At 40.0% G+C, this 19,198-nt stretch overlaps 2 protein-coding genes across 3 annotated transcripts; one reads left to right on the forward strand and one right to left on the reverse strand.

Moving 5' to 3' along the window:
• Window positions 1–163: 163 nt before the first annotated feature.
• On the reverse strand, window positions 164–17,345 carry TRAPPC3L (trafficking protein particle complex subunit 3L). The gene is made up of 5 exons (XM_063389861.1): window positions 17,073–17,345; window positions 15,081–15,178; window positions 12,325–12,424; window positions 2,184–2,369; window positions 164–1,137 (listed from the first exon to the last, which is right to left on the reverse strand). The coding sequence occupies exons 1-5, from the start codon at window positions 17,112–17,114 to the stop codon at window positions 1,018–1,020; spliced, it is 546 nt and encodes a 181-aa protein (XP_063245931.1). The 5' UTR covers window positions 17,115–17,345; the 3' UTR covers window positions 164–1,017.
• On the forward strand, window positions 3,115–11,959 carry LOC134546764 (calcium homeostasis modulator protein 5-like). 2 transcript variants are annotated; one of them, XM_063389856.1, is made up of 3 exons: window positions 3,115–3,661; window positions 5,743–6,137; window positions 6,248–11,959. In XM_063389856.1, the coding sequence occupies exons 1-2, from the start codon at window positions 3,122–3,124 to the stop codon at window positions 6,130–6,132; spliced, it is 930 nt and encodes a 309-aa protein (XP_063245926.1). In that variant the 5' UTR covers window positions 3,115–3,121; the 3' UTR covers window positions 6,133–6,137; window positions 6,248–11,959. The 2 variants fall into 2 exon arrangements, with proteins under 2 accessions (XP_063245926.1, XP_063245925.1); XM_063389855.1 differs by having other exon boundaries at window positions 5,743–11,959.
• Window positions 17,346–19,198: the final 1,853 nt, after the last annotated feature.

A 19,198-nucleotide genomic window follows, 5' to 3' on the forward strand; every position in this document is an offset into this window, starting at 1 on the left:
TTTGTCCAGCCCTTATCCAGACATCTTGCATTACACCAACCAACTTTAAACCTTTCCTATAACTTGGGTTTCTCTCAGGCTGCTCCTTCGCTGCTTCCCAGTCATGTTGTGGTAACAAATCCACTGCCAAGAGGAAGATGATCAACAGCAGGTGGTGAAGGCCAGGCAAGAGCAGAAAACACGAGCACCAAAACAGTTTTGTGGCAATCTCAGAAGTTTAATTCGAGCTTCCTTAGACAGGTACAGATCCACAGTGGCTACACACTAAATACATCATGCTCTGTTCAGTTTGGTCACAAGATCAGGGCTCTTGGAGAGAAGGCTGACATGAAAAGGCCCATGGCTTGCAGAGACACAAGCACTGCTGCAGTTGTCAGAGTGCTGCAGCCTGGGGTGTGCACAGGACTGAACAGGAGTGCCAGCAGCACTGCAGGTGGGGCCTGAAGAGCTGGAAAGAACACAACCAGCTCCTGCCATCAGTGAACCCATCCCTCCCTGGTTTCAAAGACACCAGGATGTCCAGTGTGCAGGACAATGAATGGCAAAGCATTACACATCAAACGTGTGAGTGAGACACTGCATACAGCAATCCCAGCAAGTGAATCCTTTAAGGATAACAACACACAGCCAGGAAAATAAAGCACCTCTAGCAGCCATGCTTTGAAAAGTTACTGGCAAACAAAATCTGAAAAGGTCACCACCTTGGCCTGAAAACTGTTGGTATACAGATAAATATTTAGCACACACTAAATACGGAAGTAAAGCTTCCATTAAGTTCAAGAGCCTGGGTATGTGAGAAGGAAGGGCAGATCATTTGCATCTTTTTTACTGATCCCTGTGTCATGACAATTAACATTGCTGCCCCCTGCTCTGCCCCTCCTCTCTGCTGCCCAGCTCTCTTCACCTTTCAACCACATAACTGGTGCAGCTGACTCAGCAAAGCCATTTTTACCCTGTCTTCTTTTGAAACAAAAGGCACAAAATGTCCCTCAGCAAGGGTTTCTCCCAATATTCCTTTCATTTGTTTCTTCTGTGCTTTCTGTCTTCAGGCTTCCTTAAAAATGTAATTCCTATTTCTGTCACAGCATCACCCTTCAGCCTGTCCTGCAGGAAGGAAACTTCTGCTGCTAAGTGAACCTAGAAAGAATCAGATCTGATCAGTTCGGCAGAGAAATGCCCAGTTTTGCACCCTCCTCCGGCATAATGAGCTTTTTCTCTCTCTTACCACAAGAGGACTCCCTTACTCAGGTTTCATAAGAAACAGATCTCTAGACTGTTTTAAAATAGCTTTCCCAACTAAGCTGATACAAAGGAAGGTTATAGACACTAGAATTTCGATAGCATGTTACCCTTCTTCCCGGTGCTTTGTTTTCTTCTGAGACCCTAAATTCAATACTTGATGATTTTGTAATCACAGAATTTCCTAGTCATGTACTAAGACTTATGACGTAATACTTTTGTTAATTAGTCTGGTACCAGATACTATAATTCTGAGACTGATATATACACATAACAGTGCGGGATTGAGGTTTTTGTCTCTTGAAATACATGTCAAATTGGATACTGACAGAAAAATAAAGCAGCCTTAAAGTAATCTCCCTGAAGAAGCTCTGCAGGTCAGAAATTTTCAAATTATGCCCTTTATTTATTTCTTTGCAAAACTCTCACATATAAGAGCAAAATTTGGATTGCCATCTTATACACTTCTGATGCTTTGGTTTTAACATTATACTCATCCACACTGTCTTTCAGCTGGTACCACAGTCACCTGAGAAGATTATTTTTTTTGAAGTATTTGCAAAGCATCAGGGAGGACTATCACTGGCTACAGCTGTGCAGAGAAGTGAGACAGGCTCCAGGAGCAGTGGAGGAGCCCAACATGCCCCTCTGTGCCTCCACTTCAAGGGTTCCCTGGTTCCTGCTCCCACCTGGCTTTGGCACCCAAGTCAGCCACTGAACACACTGAACAGCCAGGCAGGGACAGTGTGCAGGTGAGCTAATCCAGGTGCTTCTCTGCCTCAGGATCCAGCTTCAGCCTTGTCCTCTTTTATCTAGACATAGACATTTAACCTGAGAGGTTAAACAACTCTGTATTTCCTACTCTTATCGGAACAGGGCACTGTGTTTTCCTGGCCTTCTGTGAATTAACAAAGGATGGTGAAAACAGATGTGCACTTCCTTACCATTTCCAGGGCCCCTCGAATCACCCCACAGAGGAGGTTACAATAGCAAAGCGATGCTCGTTCCGCTGGCAGCTCCTCCACAAAGTCCACCAGTGGGTTTTTGTCCAGGATTAAGGAGAATTCATTCCCTGTGGCACTACTGCAGCTCACACTAGGGGTCACCCCAAGGTACATCTTGAAAGCAACCTGCAAAAGAACGAAACTCTGCTGCTTAAATGTGTTGTGGGCAAACCAGAGGTGAAACTTTGGAAAGCAGCATCCTGTAGACGACTTTTACCCAGGAAAAAAGCAGGGAGAGGCAGACAGGCCAGAAATCAGGTACATTTGTCTCTTCTGTGATCAGCTTGAGACAAAAATGCAAACCTAGAGCCATGTGCTGCTCCAGGAAAACACAGCAGGGAGCTGTTCTTCTTTGATGTGCCTACATTTACAACCCCACACAAGGAGGCTTTACTGTTATCACTCTTCTGCTTTCAGTCTACTTTCAATCATCTCCTACTCCTTTGGGACCATTCCCATCTCTATCAGGTCATTCCCTACCTCACCAGCAGCATTTATAATCACTGCTCAAGATCCCCTGCAGCTGGTGGAGTGCGTGGGGTTTTTTTGCTCCGATCTCCATCTGCAGCCACCTAAAAAACACTAACAGCCCACCAAGAACAAGACTTCCAGGCTGCAAACTGCCTGGATTACACAGAGCGCCGCTTGCACTCTTTGCGCTGCCGGCGAACGCTGCCGTACATGTGCGGGTGTGCCCTGCCAGCGGCGGGGTCCCGCCAGTGCCGCTCTCCGGCAGTGACATCGCGGCGCTGCCTCGGCCGGGCGTGGGCGGGCGGGAGAGCGGCGGCCGCTCCTCCTCGGGACAGCCCTGCCCCCTGCACGCCGCTGCCGGCGAGGAGAAACCCGCTCGATTTTCACCTCCTCAGTGAGTATCAGACATGGATGCTTTCCAGACAATGCTGAAGTTCTTTATGAACCGGAAAACCGCGATAGGTTACAGTTTCATGGCGCTGCTGACTATGGGAGGTGAACGTGTCTTTTCTCTTGTTGCTTTCAGATGCCCGTGCAGCAATGAAAACTTCAGGTACGGCTTGGTATTTCTCTTCTCGCCGGCTCTCGTTTTGCTAGTTCTTGGATACTTCTTGAACAGCAAGACCTGGAAACTCTTTACAGGCTGCTGGGTGAATCCCAGGAAAATATTCCCCAGAGGGAACGTCTGCCATTTCTTTTACATCTTTGGACAAATCACTTTAAATGCTCTGGTAGCCCCAGTGATGTGGCTTTCCGTGGCTTTGCTCAACGGGACCTTTTACGAATGTGCCATGAGCGGCTTGGAAAAGCCTGCCTACTTACACGCGGTTTGCCACAGCAAATCCGAGAAGTGCTTTGAAGAGCTGCACAAGGTAGCCTGTGACAAGAGCTCCCTGCCCTTTTCAGAGAGTGATGAACTGAAAAGAACACTTCAAGCACAGTCCCAGGTAAGAAAGACCATCTTTCAGGTTGTACTGCTGCTGTAATTTATCTGTGGAAGACGCTGGTGCCAGATGTTATGTTAAAACCATTGGCGTCAGGTGACCCGTGTTTTGGCAGCCTTACAAAATACAATCAACCCATCTTTTGGTTCAGTTTGAGTTGTTTCATATTTCTTAAGGGACCCCACTACTGGTGGCAGGGTCAGTAAGACCAGAAAATCTAAAGCTTTCTTCGTGAATGGTGATTGCTCTAATGATGAAGGGAAAATACAAGAAACAAACAAACAAAAAAAACCATGCTACCCCAAAAAAAACCCACACAAACAAACAAAACCCCACAACTCAGCTGGATTGTTTAGCAGGCTGAATTAACAGATGTCGCCCATTAAAGGGCTGTGTCCTATTTAAAAAAAATCATGGCACACTCTCTCATTTTAAATCATTGTGATAACTGTACAGAAATTTTAGGTCACTAATAGCAGAAAAATACTGGAAAATAAGATCTCTGAAATATCTTTTGACTGCTTACATAATGTGTTTCTATTTGTGTTCCTCATTTTCATGATGCCAAATGTGAACATGTTTTTCTCCTGCTTGGAGGAAGTGAGAAACAATATAACAAGCAGATCATGCAAAGCTGAGATCTCTACTACGTTTTACAGTATTTTTGCAGTACAGTTTTGTGCTCTGCATTGTAATGCAAATAAATTCAGAGGCAAAAAATCAAAACAGTGGAGACAATTAAACAGAGGAAAAAGCTGTAGAAAAGGGAAAACATTCTTTTGAGCCAGCAAGTTTTTGTGAGGAATTGTATCCATCTGGAACAATTTCCTTTCCAAGAGCTGTTTTTGTTTTCAAGTCCTCATGGAAATAGGACAAAGACAGCACTGCAGACAAAGGAATTTATTTGATAGTTTTAGAAGGAAACAACAGATAGTGCTTAAGACTTTAAGTTTTATATATAGGAAATAGAAAAAGACTAGGGATTCAGTTTTAACATGAGAACGTATGTGTTCATTTTCCAAGCTGCAAGAAAGTGAAAAATTGCTAAATAGTGTGATTTTTCAAATACTCATAAAAATCGTTAGTCAGTACAAAGTGATTGGGAAAAATAAAGGAGAGCTCTAACTATTCTTCCATACCAGTTCCTAAGAATAGTTCTTTGTCAAACTTCTCTGTTTCACAGTCTTCCCTGAGGAAACTTTCTGTATCCCATCAGCTAAATACAGATTTTTACTGGTGGTTATTTTTTTAACATCAGTGCAAGATTTCACATGAGAAAGGATGCAGCTACCCATGTCATCAACCACTAGAGCATGGGAAGTCAGTTCTAGTTCATACAAGCCTCTTAACGCTAGAATACTTGTCACACACTGGAACTTTTTCCACTATTTGAAAACAAGTATTATTTTTTTTTTCTTCTTTTTTTTTCTACATTGCAGTTGAATAGAGGAGTAAAACTGTTGGCTAGGCCAGCAGCACAAAGCAGAAAAAAACTGTGCTCACACCTTAGAGGAGAACATCCCACAATAACAATTTCAAGCACATTTTTCCACTCTCTCCCCTTGCTGAGAAAGTAATTCTGGAAGTAGCTCTTTCTTTCAAAATGTTCTTGACAGAATTTTCTCTGAAGCTGCTACAGATAAAAGAAATTGAGTGATGATGGTTAATTAGTGTAGTTGTTATGTTAGAGGTTTTTTTCTAATAAAAAGAAATCAGAAAACAAAACATCTGACAGTGGTCACAGTTTGAAAGCTTGGTTGATCTGGGACAAAAGTTACTTGCCCTTTTTGGTTCTGTAGTTCTTCATGATTCAAAATGAGTCTTTCTTGTTGGGTAGTTTTGTGTAATGCTTCCAGGAGTTAGAAAACACTTTACCCTTTGTGCCAAGAAAGACCAAAAGGAGCACTATTGAGAAGCCTCTATTCTGACCGAGTTACTCCTCTCTTCACTCCCCATGTAGATGTCCCATTAACATCGATGTCAGCACCGAATGCAAGGTGCGGCAGCTTTGTCAGACATTCATGATTCAAGTGCATTTTCACTTGGTTGTTTTAACCTGAAATTGATTTATTTTGCCTTCCCAGATGTTAGGCTGGTGTTTGATAGTTATCACAGCTCTCCTCTCCCTGCTCACCACTTGCTGTGCCAGCTGCCAGTCAAAAGTCAGCCACCTCCAGCTGATGTTCTGGCGAGTGTACGAGGGGACCGAGAAGGAGCAACTGGAGCAGATTTTCCAGCTGTATGCCACCAAGCTGAGTGAGAGAAACCTGAAGTGCTTCTTTGAAAACAAGGAACCAGAACCCATTTCTCTGCCAGCTTTCCAGGCATGGGAAGATGCATCCCAGCTGTACTCTTTCAGCAGCAGCAAACAGCATTATAGCACGATTCACAGACTAGTCGAAGAAGGCCAGAAAGGAACCAGTGAGGAAAGAGAGACAATTCTGGACCTTGCGGACAGAAGGGAAACACCATAGACCAAGTATATTTTCAGCTTTTTTATATCTTGTTAATATGGCATACCTCTAGCTGTTTTCGTCTCTGTATTTTTTTCACAATGGCCTCTTTCTTCTTTATCATGTTTCCTCCCAGTTAGAGACTTGCTCCAAAAGGATGGAATGAAATTATTTCCCTACACGAGTGAAGAGGCTGCAGTACTCCATGCCACCCAGGGTTCATGTCACTGGCTCAGCATCAAGAGCTGACAGCACAAATAAATGAATTATGGCCTCTACAAGAGGGTTTTAACAGTATGCTATGTAAAATGTGCTATAGTGTGCTTGTCCTATGTAAATCAAGAGATTATCAACAAGTAAAGTAATTTAAAGTGTGTGACTATAACATAATAATATTATAATATATGTGGCTTTCTGACAGCCCACAGAAAGTAAAGGTTTTCCATCTAGGCCAAATGCAGGTTCAGCCTTGTTTTGAGGCACCAGTGATCCCTCAAGGCTTCTCTGTATTTGGATATTTTGCCTCTGTAGAACATCTCCCTATTATCTGCTCCCAATCTAGACTTTCTTTTTGTATGGATATAAAGCTCTAGTTTTGACTAAGTTTCAGGCACTGGGTGCAGCCTGTAGTGCTATGTAATATTGTTGTTTCTGGGCCTGTAGCCAGTGTACAACAGAGGGCCTGGAAGGAATTTCCAGTTTTTAAGCCAAGAAAATATTTTGCGGAACACTGACTTCCATTTTTTTGAATGTCCTAGGAGATTGTAGTGTCTGGAGCAAGAAGAAACACCAGGTGAGGTAACTGCCTGTGCCGACAGTCAGTGCCTCTGACAAATGCATTTCACCCCAGAGCCCTGTGCTTTACCTCACCCACTTGGAATTCATCACATGGCTCTCAGGGTGTTCAGAGTGTTCACAAACTGCATAAAAAGAGAATAGAGTTACTTTCCCTGGGGCAGCTGGGCAGGCTTTTGTGCAGCATTTCATTGTCAGTCTCTCTGAGTCTGCAAAGAATCATAATTTTGCTATGCTTGAATCATGCTCGTCTCTACAAACCAGGGTATCCTGCCCAGCTGTTCTCATACTCATTGGGCTTCTTCAGCAGGTAAAAGCATCTATATACACACCACTACTCTTTAGGAAATAAAACACAAGAACTAATTCAACTCTCTACTTAGAATTTTCTCCTTATGTTTTCAAGAAAATGCGACCTTTGAGAAAATGTTTTAAAGGTCTTTCATGCCAGATGATCCACTTAGCAGCATACTTACAACATGTTGTATGCTTAAATGAGCCTGCTGCAGCTGAAAGCACAGATACAACACTGCCAAAATGGAAGTCACAACAGCAGATGTCTGACACTGTGCCTGGCACATACACCAACCATTTTCTCCCCAGGATCCTCTCCTGGTATAGCATCTACCTCCTTCCAGGCTATATGACCCTTCTTATTTGCCAGGTTTCATCTTTCCTTTGCCCCAACATCTGCTCTCCAGCCCCATTTCACCTCCTCCCTGCATACAAGGGGAGACAACACACCCCCCAACAGGGCAACCCCGCTGCCTGGACCAACTTCCCTTTCCAAAACTGTCTCTCCACCTCCTTCCTTAGAAAATCAAAGCAAGTAGGGATGCAATGGGGAAGACAGCAAGTAGGTTAATGAGCAGATCAAAGAAATAGGGGAAACAGGTGTGTTGATGTAAAGATAAGGCCTCCAGTGTGACATAATAGCTGGGACACAGAGGCAAAAGCATAGCTGGTAGAGAGAAGAGTAGGAGGACAGAGTCGTCTTTCTTAGAGCTTTTGGTATCCTCTTTCCCTCAGAAGAAAGCTTAGGGCTCTGCACCTGAATAGCCCGTCCATCTGAAACAGCAGCACTTCCCAACCCTGTCTTCTGCTTTATTATGGAGGGCCAAATCCAAGGGGAATTTCCCTCTGCTCTTCCTTGGCTGCTTCATGTTTGCAGGTAACTCATGTGGAGAGTGTCTCCACCTCCAAGAGCAGCTGCTGAACACTTTGTGCTGCAATGTGTGTCTGGTAGGAGCCCATCTCTCACTGTTCCTCATTCCCAGGGCTGTGTGACTCTTTCATCTCACCAAAATGCCTGTGACTTAATGCAATTTCCATGTGGATCCTAGAATACTTCTTTTAAAACAGACTGAAATAACAGCCAGTTTGACCCTAAGTTTCCAACTGGAATGCGGGTTTGGCAAATTTAATTTAGTCCCTCAAGGGGCTATTGCAAAAGCTGCTTTCTATCAACATTGTCCCTGAATTCAGCAGCTACCATGGCATCTCAGAGATAGACTATTGTCAACACTGTACAAAACAAACTGGAGAGAGAGAAAAAATCCCAACAAATAAAACCAAACAGCAAGATCTACATTTTCTACTGGAAAATTTAGATTTAGCATTAATTCTGATACCCATCAAAATATGAGTATACAAGAAAAAAAGGAAACTTCTGTTTAATTCTCTGTACTCTGTCCCTCAGTTTAGTCATTAAAATTCTCTTAGCTCTTCTTCCACTACCCATCTGCTGCTCCACCAAACTTGAAGTCTTTGTTATAAGAATAAAGACTTTTTAACCATGCCAAACCCTCATATGCTTTCAATTTAGTTTCAGCTGTACTTTGCATTGTGGTATGATGAATCTGTCCAAATTCTATTGTTAAAAATTCCAGTGTGAAAGAGAACTTGCATGGAAACTATGCAAAATAAGTAGCTGGCTTGCAATGGAGCACCAAATGAAAACAAAATTGCAAAGCTGCAAAGTGAAAATTGTGAAAATGTCTTGGCAGGAACAATAATTTTAGTGTATAAATAAGGAATTCAATTAATATACATTATTTTTTCTTAAAACCAGGCTATAACTGGACAGCAACTACTTTAAAACTACCATTTATAGTTTCTCAGTGGATAAAACAAAGATCTTCTCAGTCTTTGTGACTCCAAAAGACTAAGAAGTAAAATGAATGAGGTGGTTTAAAACTTGCATCCCATAAATCTCTCTCATTTTTATCTCTGAAATGGAAGAAAAAAGAATATCTGATTAGACACGTACATAGGCTCGCCACCAAAATGATGCCCATATAAAGCAAAATCTCACTTTTGAAAATGTTATTTGCTACTCTATGACATTACATATTGCTTAATGAGAAAATGAGATCTATGCAGTCTGAATTGAAAATGTATCACTGCCTTTTTTGGAAGTGTCAACCAGCATTCCATCCTGCTCAAACAGCAAAAATAAAAATCATCAGCATTTTGATGGTGTTCAAACACAGTCTAGAATTACTGACATGTTTAGGAGGCCACTTACTTATCAGTCTCTGTACATACTACTGGGGACTTTTCACTACCAAACTTTTTCTGCATAAGTCATGATGCCAAGTAAGGAAGTACAGACTGTTAAAAAAATGAAAACCACTATTTCAGACAGCATAATAGCAAGATTAATGAAGGACCAGGATTAATCTGCATAAAAGGGGAAAGGCAGCCAAAATAATATTTCTGCTAGCATACTTTTCATTCTTAGTATTTTTCCAGTCAGTGTTTGGAAAGAGGAAGATGTACTAAAGAACTTGCCATCTGTTGCTGATTCCAAACTTCTCTTCTGAACTTTTCTTTGCTCTCCACAGTGCAGCACTTCAACGTTCTGTTTACTGTCTACCACAGTAGACTGTATTACTTAGCACAGCAACCCACTTATGCATTTCTCTCTCCCTGCTGAGATCTGAAAACCAACATTTACCAGCTTCATTAATTCTGCCAGCTTCTGTCAGACCTTCAAACTGGCCATAAGTCAATATAAAGGGACCTGGTGTGCCAGCACCTTCCATGACAAGGGGAAGGAATTCTCTTGCCCTGCAGAGACCGGAGGAGGGGGGTTAAATGGGATTACCCCATTTTTTGTTATCCCTTCCAGGGAGTTCTCTTCAAAGAGCTCCAGATATGTTCATTTCCTGCTTTCACAGGGTACTGAGAGTCCACAGTAAGGTTTATCTCTGCAGCCACTGCTTTTCAGGAACAGATCTATCCTTAGGCACAGCACTGCTAAATACAGCCGTGGAGCCTGTGAGCCAGAACCAGCTTGCTGTGGACCAGGGGTGTGGTCAGGCTCCTTCCACCTCTGGCACACACGTACACCTCCTGGTGCCAGAGAAGGTAGTATAAACATTAAATCTAAAACCAGAAGCTGTTTTTTGCAACTCGTTTGATCAGATCAATTACATCAAGGTCTTTTGATGAGAAATTGAATTAAAATTTTGATTTTGCAGGATTATAGAGAAGAATTATCAACCTAATTTCAAAAGTAATTCTCAGTTATACTCAGATCCAAATTCTGAATCCCATCTTGGACACTACTGCTTCAGCTGGGCTTTGTTCTTATTGTCATTCCTCAATTGGTTTCCATTTTTTTACCCCAATTTGCCAGAAAGTCTGCTTTTACATGTCCTGTTTCATCTCTCTTTTAATTCAATCCCACTGTAACCATGCCAAGTCACGGGACCAACATGAGAAGTCAGTGAACACCATGGGAACTCAGTGCAGAAGGGTTCACTTTGGCTCCTCATCAAAACTTGTTGGTCCTTCTCCAGGCCACTTGAAGGCAGCAGTAAAGCCCAGGCTTTGCAATCTGAAGTAGTGGTGGAAGATTTAAGCTCCCAGTCACTGCCTTAGGTGCACCTTTCCTCTGATTTTTAGTTCTTAATCTGGGAAGCTGGCTTTGTAGTCCTCATTTCACAGTATTTTTTTCTTTTGCTTCATCTCTTTCCATTTTCACAGAGAACACCCACAGCCTGAATTTACAGACTTCTCTGTTTTCCAAAGAACTGCAGGATAACAGCTATGTTAACAAGAGGTTTGGCTCTAACTACTTTAATTGCTTAACTGGTATAATTACTTTAACTTTGAACCGGTTTTACTCATTGTCAAAGAGATTTATACCTCTGAAGACTTAGTGCAGTTAAGTATTTAAACACTTTTTCCCAGCTGGGAAGACTCCTGCTGAAGAGTTGAGGAGGTTATGTAAACAGCTTCGTGATCCTGAACTAAAAACTTTTAATAGAGTATTTGTTACTTACTGGGTCACTTTACACGTGTTTTGTTGGTATGTGTCTCAGAAAAATGTGCTTGAAGATTATTTAAAAATTGTTTTGCCAAAGAAATGTGAAAATGCTGTCCATATCACATTTTGCCTCAGAAATGTTATACTCCTACTACAAAACTCCTTTTAGTTTGCTAAAAATAGTCCTTCAACAGGACAGTGTGTGCTTTAATATTTGTTCCAGTCTTTCCAAATAATTCTTCTCTTCATAAGTCTCTTTGGAAGTGGAGGCTGCAGAGCAATAGTGTCTTTTTCCATTGTTAATTTCTCACTGTACTTTGCTGTTGAATACCATGCTGTTGAATAATGTTGTACTTAAGAGTGATGGTTCAACTGTAATAAAGCATTTGTAAAGAATGGAACTATGAGGAATAAGACCCAGCAAACCAGGTATCTGACCACCTGGAGAAGAATATGAAAGTGAACAAAAAACTGATTAAGCAGCCTGGTATCATTTTTTTAAATGAGGCAGTATATTTTAAAGCGAGAATTGAAATGCTGTTTGTCCCATCAGTTTCATTCAGCTGCCTTCACCATTTCCAATAGATTGTCTACCCCAGCTCAGCTGCTAACCAGGAGGAATTTTGTTATGTATCATTCTTACTTAAATTTCTCTTTGAAATTCCCTGGAATTCTAACTTGCCAATGGGGGCAAAAGTACATCTTTACAAATCTGTGTCTTTCTTGTCTGACAGAAATGTGAACAGCTACTCAATAAAAGGAAAATTTCCATAAGTAGGTGAAAGTATATGCCCTGATTTTATCTTACTGATTTTATTGTTAAATTTGTGGGTAGTCAGGAGAATGTTCCTCTCATTTTCATTTCTTACAGTTCTTCTTTGCTACCACAGATATTTTTCTTTCTGCAGAAAATCCTGCAGCTTATTCTTAATATTACCATTTTAAAGTAAAAAAATATCTAGGATAATTATGATGACGATGAGAAGAGTCAATTGGCAGAAGTAAAAACATTAAAATTTAACATCTGTATGAGATGGTTAAGACTTATGTTCCTAGGAAGAGGAAAGAAGGAAGGGAATAGATGGTTCTAAGCTAAGACCACTGAATCTGATGACGCTTTAGAAAATGCAAATCTTATTTACCTGTGCAATCATGTCTGCAGTTTCAGAGTAACTACGGCACTTTTTCACAGCTGAACGAGCCAAAAAGTCATCAATCAGCCTTATGCCAATGCTGTATCCCCTAAGGAGGAAACAAGAAAAGGCAACATTTAAAATGTGGAACTCCTCTCCACCTGCCATCTCCCTATGCATCTCTTCCACTTCCTCAGCAAAACAGCTGCACGGTCCTAACTGAGTGGCCTTAATGACAACACATCTTGCAGGTCTACATTCTTCTTTCTACCACATTTTGCAGCATAGTGGGACTGCTGTTCTTGTAGTCTTTTAAGGAATCATACTTCTCTAAGCACCTGGCAAGGATGATATGAATTGTGTACACTGTTTGTCTGGACATTGTCTATATATATAGACACCAAATCCTGGGCACCCTCATTGCAGTGTTCAGGTGCCAGGGGAACCCATAGGAAATGCACTCACACCTAATCTCTTTCACTTTCTCCCCTTACCTCTTCACCTCATTTTCCACTCTTCCTTTGCAATTACTTGTCTTTTTTCTTATCATGTTATCTCCCTTCACCTAACTAGTTGATGAAAAAAAATCCAGAAGTTGTTAGTTAACACAAGTTACTGTTAGGTAAGGCTTTATAACGGGAAGGCCTTGTGACATGGCTCTGGCCTGTCACTTAGGCCAAGTAGAAGGGAACCATGGGAGAGTGATCAGATGGAATAGGGGTAGGAGAGACACGACAGACATGAGAGATGTGGGAGATGTGAGAGACGTGAGAGATGTGACAGATGTGACAGACGTGACAGACGTGCTGTGTGACTGCCGCATGTCCACATCATGTCCACGTCGTGGTGTGTGGTGGTTGGTTGACTTGGGCTTGTTGTGCCTTAAGACCACATAAACTGCTTAAAAAGGCCGGGTTTTTGGCAATAAGGAACAATCCTTTGCATCTGCCTGGGGTCCCTGTGTCACTCATTGCTGCAACACACACAGAGTTTTGGTACACCACCACCTCCATTTTGTATTTAATTTTTTTTTAAAAAAATGAAACAGGGATGGAAGATAATGGAATTTTTATGAAACAAATATTTATTCCTATCTCTGACACATTAAGAAAGGTCAATAACTTCTTAGTGTGTGAAACAGCTGTGACTCCAAACATTTTCTGAATAATGGAAAGAGATTGACACAAATATTATATAAGACTGGCTCAGAAATGTTTTTAGGAAATTTTTCATTCCCAATTATGTGGATGTTGGCAGTGTCTGCTTGTTTGTGAGAGGCCCTACACCCTCAATGAAGCAGCCTGAACTAGTGGAGTTTCATGCTGGTTTGTTTACAACATCTTTGGCTGGAGGATAAACAGTGAGTGGATGACGAGACCAAAAAGTGAGTTTGGCAGCATGAAGATTAAAATTGCAGTATGTCATGTGTCTAGAAACAATTAAATATTTATCTGTTGCCTAAGTATCAATATAACACATTGGCAAATGTGTTACCAGTGTTTAGCAAGGTATGTATTAGTGACATATGAGACTACTTAGATACATTTCAACTTTTATGCCTTAGATTTGCAAAGTCAAATTAATAACAGACTGATAAGCAGCAACCTGGCAACTGTACAGTGAAAAACACTCTTACTACAGACTATATATGTACACAGAGAGGGAGATAAGTACACTGTCCACATGTCTGCTGAGATGTGAGGTTTCCTTGTGAAGCTGGGCTGTTTCAAAATCACAAAAGTAAAGAACACATTATTTTAATTAAATCTATTACTATTGTATCAAGTCTTTCTCAAAACAAAAAGATTTTATAGAAACAACTGCAATAATGAAAACATAAGGAGCAAAACCTGTCTCCACATCTTCCAAAACTGCTCTCTAGTAGTTTCTACCATGGCATCATTGAAGAAGCCTGTGCATTTTTTAAGTGTATAATATTCACCAGAGCCGAATGAGAGGTGAATATAAAAAAGTATCTGAGGGATGTTATCCTTTATAAGTTTGTGAATAAGTTACTTTTCTTTTCCCAAAGCAATGATTTTTTAAAAAAATTTATTCTCATGGATACTTATTGGACTACAGCTAGTTTGCAAACTTTCAGGTTAAAAGTAAAGTAGTCAGGGTATTCTGTCCACTGTGATGGTTGTAAATACATTTTGCATGTCCACTTTGCCCAGAAATATAAGCCCTACTGTTCTGCCAAAGGCCTTACTAGATGTTCTTGTTAACCAGCTAAAAAGTTGTTTCTTGCTGATTTTCCATTATATTGTTATTTTTATGGTAGTAATGCCTAGGAAGCTCAGTCAGGATGACAAGGTTTGTAAACACTGGATCTTCATTTTCCAGGGAGGTTATCCATGTAAAAATCCACCTCCACTGACCTTTTGTGCTACCTCACTCATCGCTGTATGGTGTTTCAAAGGTTGAGAGTCTCATTTGCCCCTAACCCAGTGAAGGATATAGGATATAAAATTTAGGAGATTATATCACTGATTAGCATAACTAAAGGAAAAGCAAGGAACAAGTGTAAGCTATGAAAACAAGCCTTACACTTTTTCACAGAGAATTAAAAAAGCTAATTGTTGATCTTAATTCACAAATTAGTGTTGTTTCTGTTGACAGAATATTGAACCTTTTCCCTGTCTTCTCTGTAACCATAGACAGAATGCTGGAACTTGTGAGATAACAAACAAAAAGCTGAAAGGTAATATATACATAAACAAATAGCATTATGGATAAAACTGAACATTTAAAGCAGTACTTACATTCTATCTAAACAGGCATTGACATCTTCATCTTTTTCATAGTCCTTGCACAGCTGGGCTACCAAAGCTCCATATGTGAGCACAAAAAGTTCTCTGCTCTATCAGAAAATATGAAAATAGAAAATGAAGAGAACTAAAATCCAACTTTTCCATGTTTTTGAGCTACTGCTCATTAAAAGCAAGCAAAAATAACATTTAAATTAATAAAGAAACTTTTGTCCCTGGATGCATAATCACTGAAATCCACATTACAAGCATGACAGAATCTATATTGATCCTTACTTGGGTTTGTAAGGGATTTTGCTTCTCAGAAGTACCATTTCTTGGTATACTCAGAGTATCTCAGAAGTACCATTTTTTGGTATACTTGAGTAGTATTCAAGTAATTCTTGCATCTTGAGTGTATGTATACTGGATTGACAAATGCTGTCAAGTGCCATCCAAAAATAATTTAAAAACAGCATCAGGAAAAGAGGCAATGAGCTATTCATCCTTTGGCAGTAGGCACAACAGTTCACAAAGGTAGGGTTGATCTGATTCAAATCATTAGCTGCTTTCTCCAAAAAAAAGTAAAAAGTAGATAAAAATTTAGCTCTGAATAATGAAAAAAATACTACAATTCAGCACAAGTGTAAAGAATAACAATACGAAGGGGATGGTGAGGATTGCAGCCCCTTGCCCCAGGAGCATGGAGAGCAACTGAAGATGCCAAAGGTAATATCTCTGCACTGATCCTGTCACAAGCACTACTGTGGGGTCTTCAGCTGTGCAACAATTTCGAGGAGATTTCTTTCTCCCCCTGCCCTATCAGATCACATCCATGCACTGCAGAACTCTGTATTTAGCAAGAGTAGCATCTGGCCTTTAAGTTAGAGATAAGGTTGACCCTTACTAAATTTCTTGGACAGGAATTAATTAAAGGAAGTGCTACAGCCCTGTGGCATGAGGTCAGACCACAGCTGCTTTTTGTTTCTAACCTGTGGAAAAACAATAGTGAATACCAATAAAAACAACAGAAAAAATCTCACTACCAAAGTAAGAACAGCTTAATGGAAAGATTTCTTCCTGCTTCCTTTGCATCAGAAGTTTGGAGTTTAATCAGTGTTGCTGTTTTAACAAGTCACTGTTCAGAATCTTAAGCAGAATGATTTTCCAAGCTCATTTTGCTGATAACTCCTGTTTAAAATAATATTGTGCTCTTGCCCAAATTCTCAGCAACAAGTTTTCAGTGGAGTAAATGGATGTCATACAGATCCTGTATTGTTTTGTTATTGTTGTTCAGCAAAAAGTCTCTGTTGCTGAACAGAGAATGAAAGAAAATTACCTCAGAGAAACTTAAGCAGAATATATCAATGTAATCAAATTTATCAGCCACACTTGCAATCCATTGGAATATTTTTTGACCATAAACTTAGGTATATTATCTGTAATTATATTACACTCTTCCATTTATTTTTCAGTGGAGACCTCTGTCTTGTTTTCAGAAATTGATACAACATTGTCTTAAAGCCTTCTGGAATTTTTCCACTGCCCAGTTCCTGTCAAAAATCACCATTCACCATGCAGAAAGCCCTAAGGCTCTAAACTCCTGAAGAAAGGTTTGTGTGGAATTGAACCATTCAAAAATAGAAAAGAGATCTCCTTCTCTCTATGTTTTATTGAATGACTACCTAACCACAGATATACACAAAATTACCTGGCATTTATATCTCAGACAATAAACACTTGAAGCACTTAGACTTCTGCTTCTGAACAGATTGCAGTCTCAGAAACTTTGTGCCCCTCTTTCACAAGATTGTGCAGAATCCCAGCATTAGGAATAGTAGCCATAAATGCTGCCAGCAGCTCTGCTCTTGTACCACCAATCTTATCCATTTCCTTTCAGTACTTTCAGATTGTTCAGAAATAGGAGTATATAGAATGTATCAATAAAATAATATGTTATTCTTATTCCATGCACAATTTTATTAACACATTACAAAGATGTCTTACGATTTTGTGATTCTCCTGCTTTCTTCCTGGTGACCGAGACATGTTGCTTGTGTAACTCCTGATATATTTGATTGTCAGTTTATATATTTTCTTCCTCAAGCAGCATAGTTTTCTCTCATTCCTCTCTCTCTCTTCTCTTCTCTCTTCTCTCCTCTCTTCTCTTCTGTCTTTTGCATGAGATGTGTTTGCTGCAGTCTGTAATGCTGCTGATGCTCCTCCTATTCTCTGCGTGCACCGAGCCCTTTGGGAGGAATTTGACTGGCAATAGATCTGCCACTGTCCACAACATAAATAATCACTCTGCCCATGGGAATGGTTTGTAATCAAATACACAGCTAACAAACATGGGAAATCAAACAGGACAGGTCTTATATTTCTGGGACAGTAAATTTATTCTGTTGTTTGTGTTAGACTTTGGTGTTTGGAGAGCTAACAAAAACTTCTCCTCTGAAGAATAAGAACACAATTGCAAGATACTGCTGTACAAGGGAAATAAAAATTGATTGTTTTCAATCTAAAGAAGCTATAGTCTTCTGCCAACTCTGACTGCTGTAGTCTGGTGAGTTAATGTCTGCCTAAGCTGAGGAAGTGTAGATTTTAAGGCACTGCTACCACTATGTTTGTGTAAAGCTTCCAGGGCAGATAGAGAGAACTCAGCTTGCCAGAGGAATAAATTCTGTACCTGTACAGCTGCCAGCTTGTGCAAATGGCACTTTCCCTAATTTCCTAGGAGGTATTCTATCATTCTTAACCTGTTATAGCCCCTATTTCTTAATATTCTTGCAATGAATATTCAGGCTTAGTTCATCTGTTTTCCCCTGTGGTACATTTGGTCTACATGGTAGTTTTGATTTGCAATGAGTTTCAACTATGGTCACTGGTGAATTTAGAAATTAATCAGGTAGTTGTCATCCTTACAGGACTTACCTCCACATACATTCCAATCGAGTCCTCTGAGGAAAAGAAGTAAAAATATATGGCCTCCTCTGACTGTAATGCTGTTATTAAATTTCTATTAACTAATAGAACCAGTGCAGGAGTAAAATTACAGATATTTGCTACTACAGATACATAGAAAGCATTCAGATGTGATTTATTTGGGATAAGGAAGGTTAGTTTACTTTAAAAAATGGTAGTTTAAAGTTATGACACAATTCAACAAGGAAAAATAAGACAGATAAAAGAATTTTCAGCTTTTTCTGTGTAAAGTTCAGTCATGGTAACTGCTTTTATTTTACGCAGAATGAAATTGTATTGACAATTTTACAATTTAATACCCTCTTTCTTTTCTTTCTTTTTTTTTTTTTTTTTTTGTGGTCTTCTTCTGACCCTGTAAAACCTTATTCCATTTTATAAGTGAAACTGTTGTAGATACTTCTCATATCCTAATTTAAACAAATTTTATAAGCCAGGCATTACAATTCTCTAGATAGTTACTTGCATTTCTAAATTCAGTCTCAAATGTGTTTGTTTCTCTGATTGTCCCCAACTGGCGACAAGCACCAAATACACCTCACATTGCAAGAGTAATCCCAAATTCCACAAGAAAATGTACTGTATTACATTAAAAAACAAACAAACAAACAACATAAACCTGTAAAAGATTATAATTAGCATAATTTACTTCAGTGAACTCACCACAAAGCACTTAAGACTCTTCATAAATGACCGTAATTTTATTTATCCGTTCAGAGTACATATGGATTACATATGGATTAATTACTTCAGCCTGAATTATTAATACCATAATCATGAGGGAAGCCTGTGCACCAGACAGTGAAATGCATGGCAAGGATGCATTAACATCCTTTGAAAAATACATACATGCCCAGGTTTATACTAGTTAATTCACACACATATTGCTATGTATGGAGCAGAATGTACCACATTTCAAAAGGTTTGCACATTATTGAGAAAATGAAGCTGAAATGGTGTGTTCAAATAAACTGGGGATTCAGTGGCTCCAGTGAGAGAAACAAGTTCTTGGTGGACTGTCTTGCAGCCCTATGAAAAGAGTACAAATAGGCACATATCTGGCACCTGTTCAAATCCTGAACATATACTTCTCAGAAGTAATCCAAGGCAATTGGAATAGTCCTCCCTTTCTGTCCTGTTTTTCAGGAGAG

This window comes from Prinia subflava, chromosome 2 (genome assembly GCF_021018805.1).
Source record: "Prinia subflava isolate CZ2003 ecotype Zambia chromosome 2, Cam_Psub_1.2, whole genome shotgun sequence".
Taxonomy (NCBI): Eukaryota; Metazoa; Chordata; class Aves; order Passeriformes; family Cisticolidae; genus Prinia; species Prinia subflava.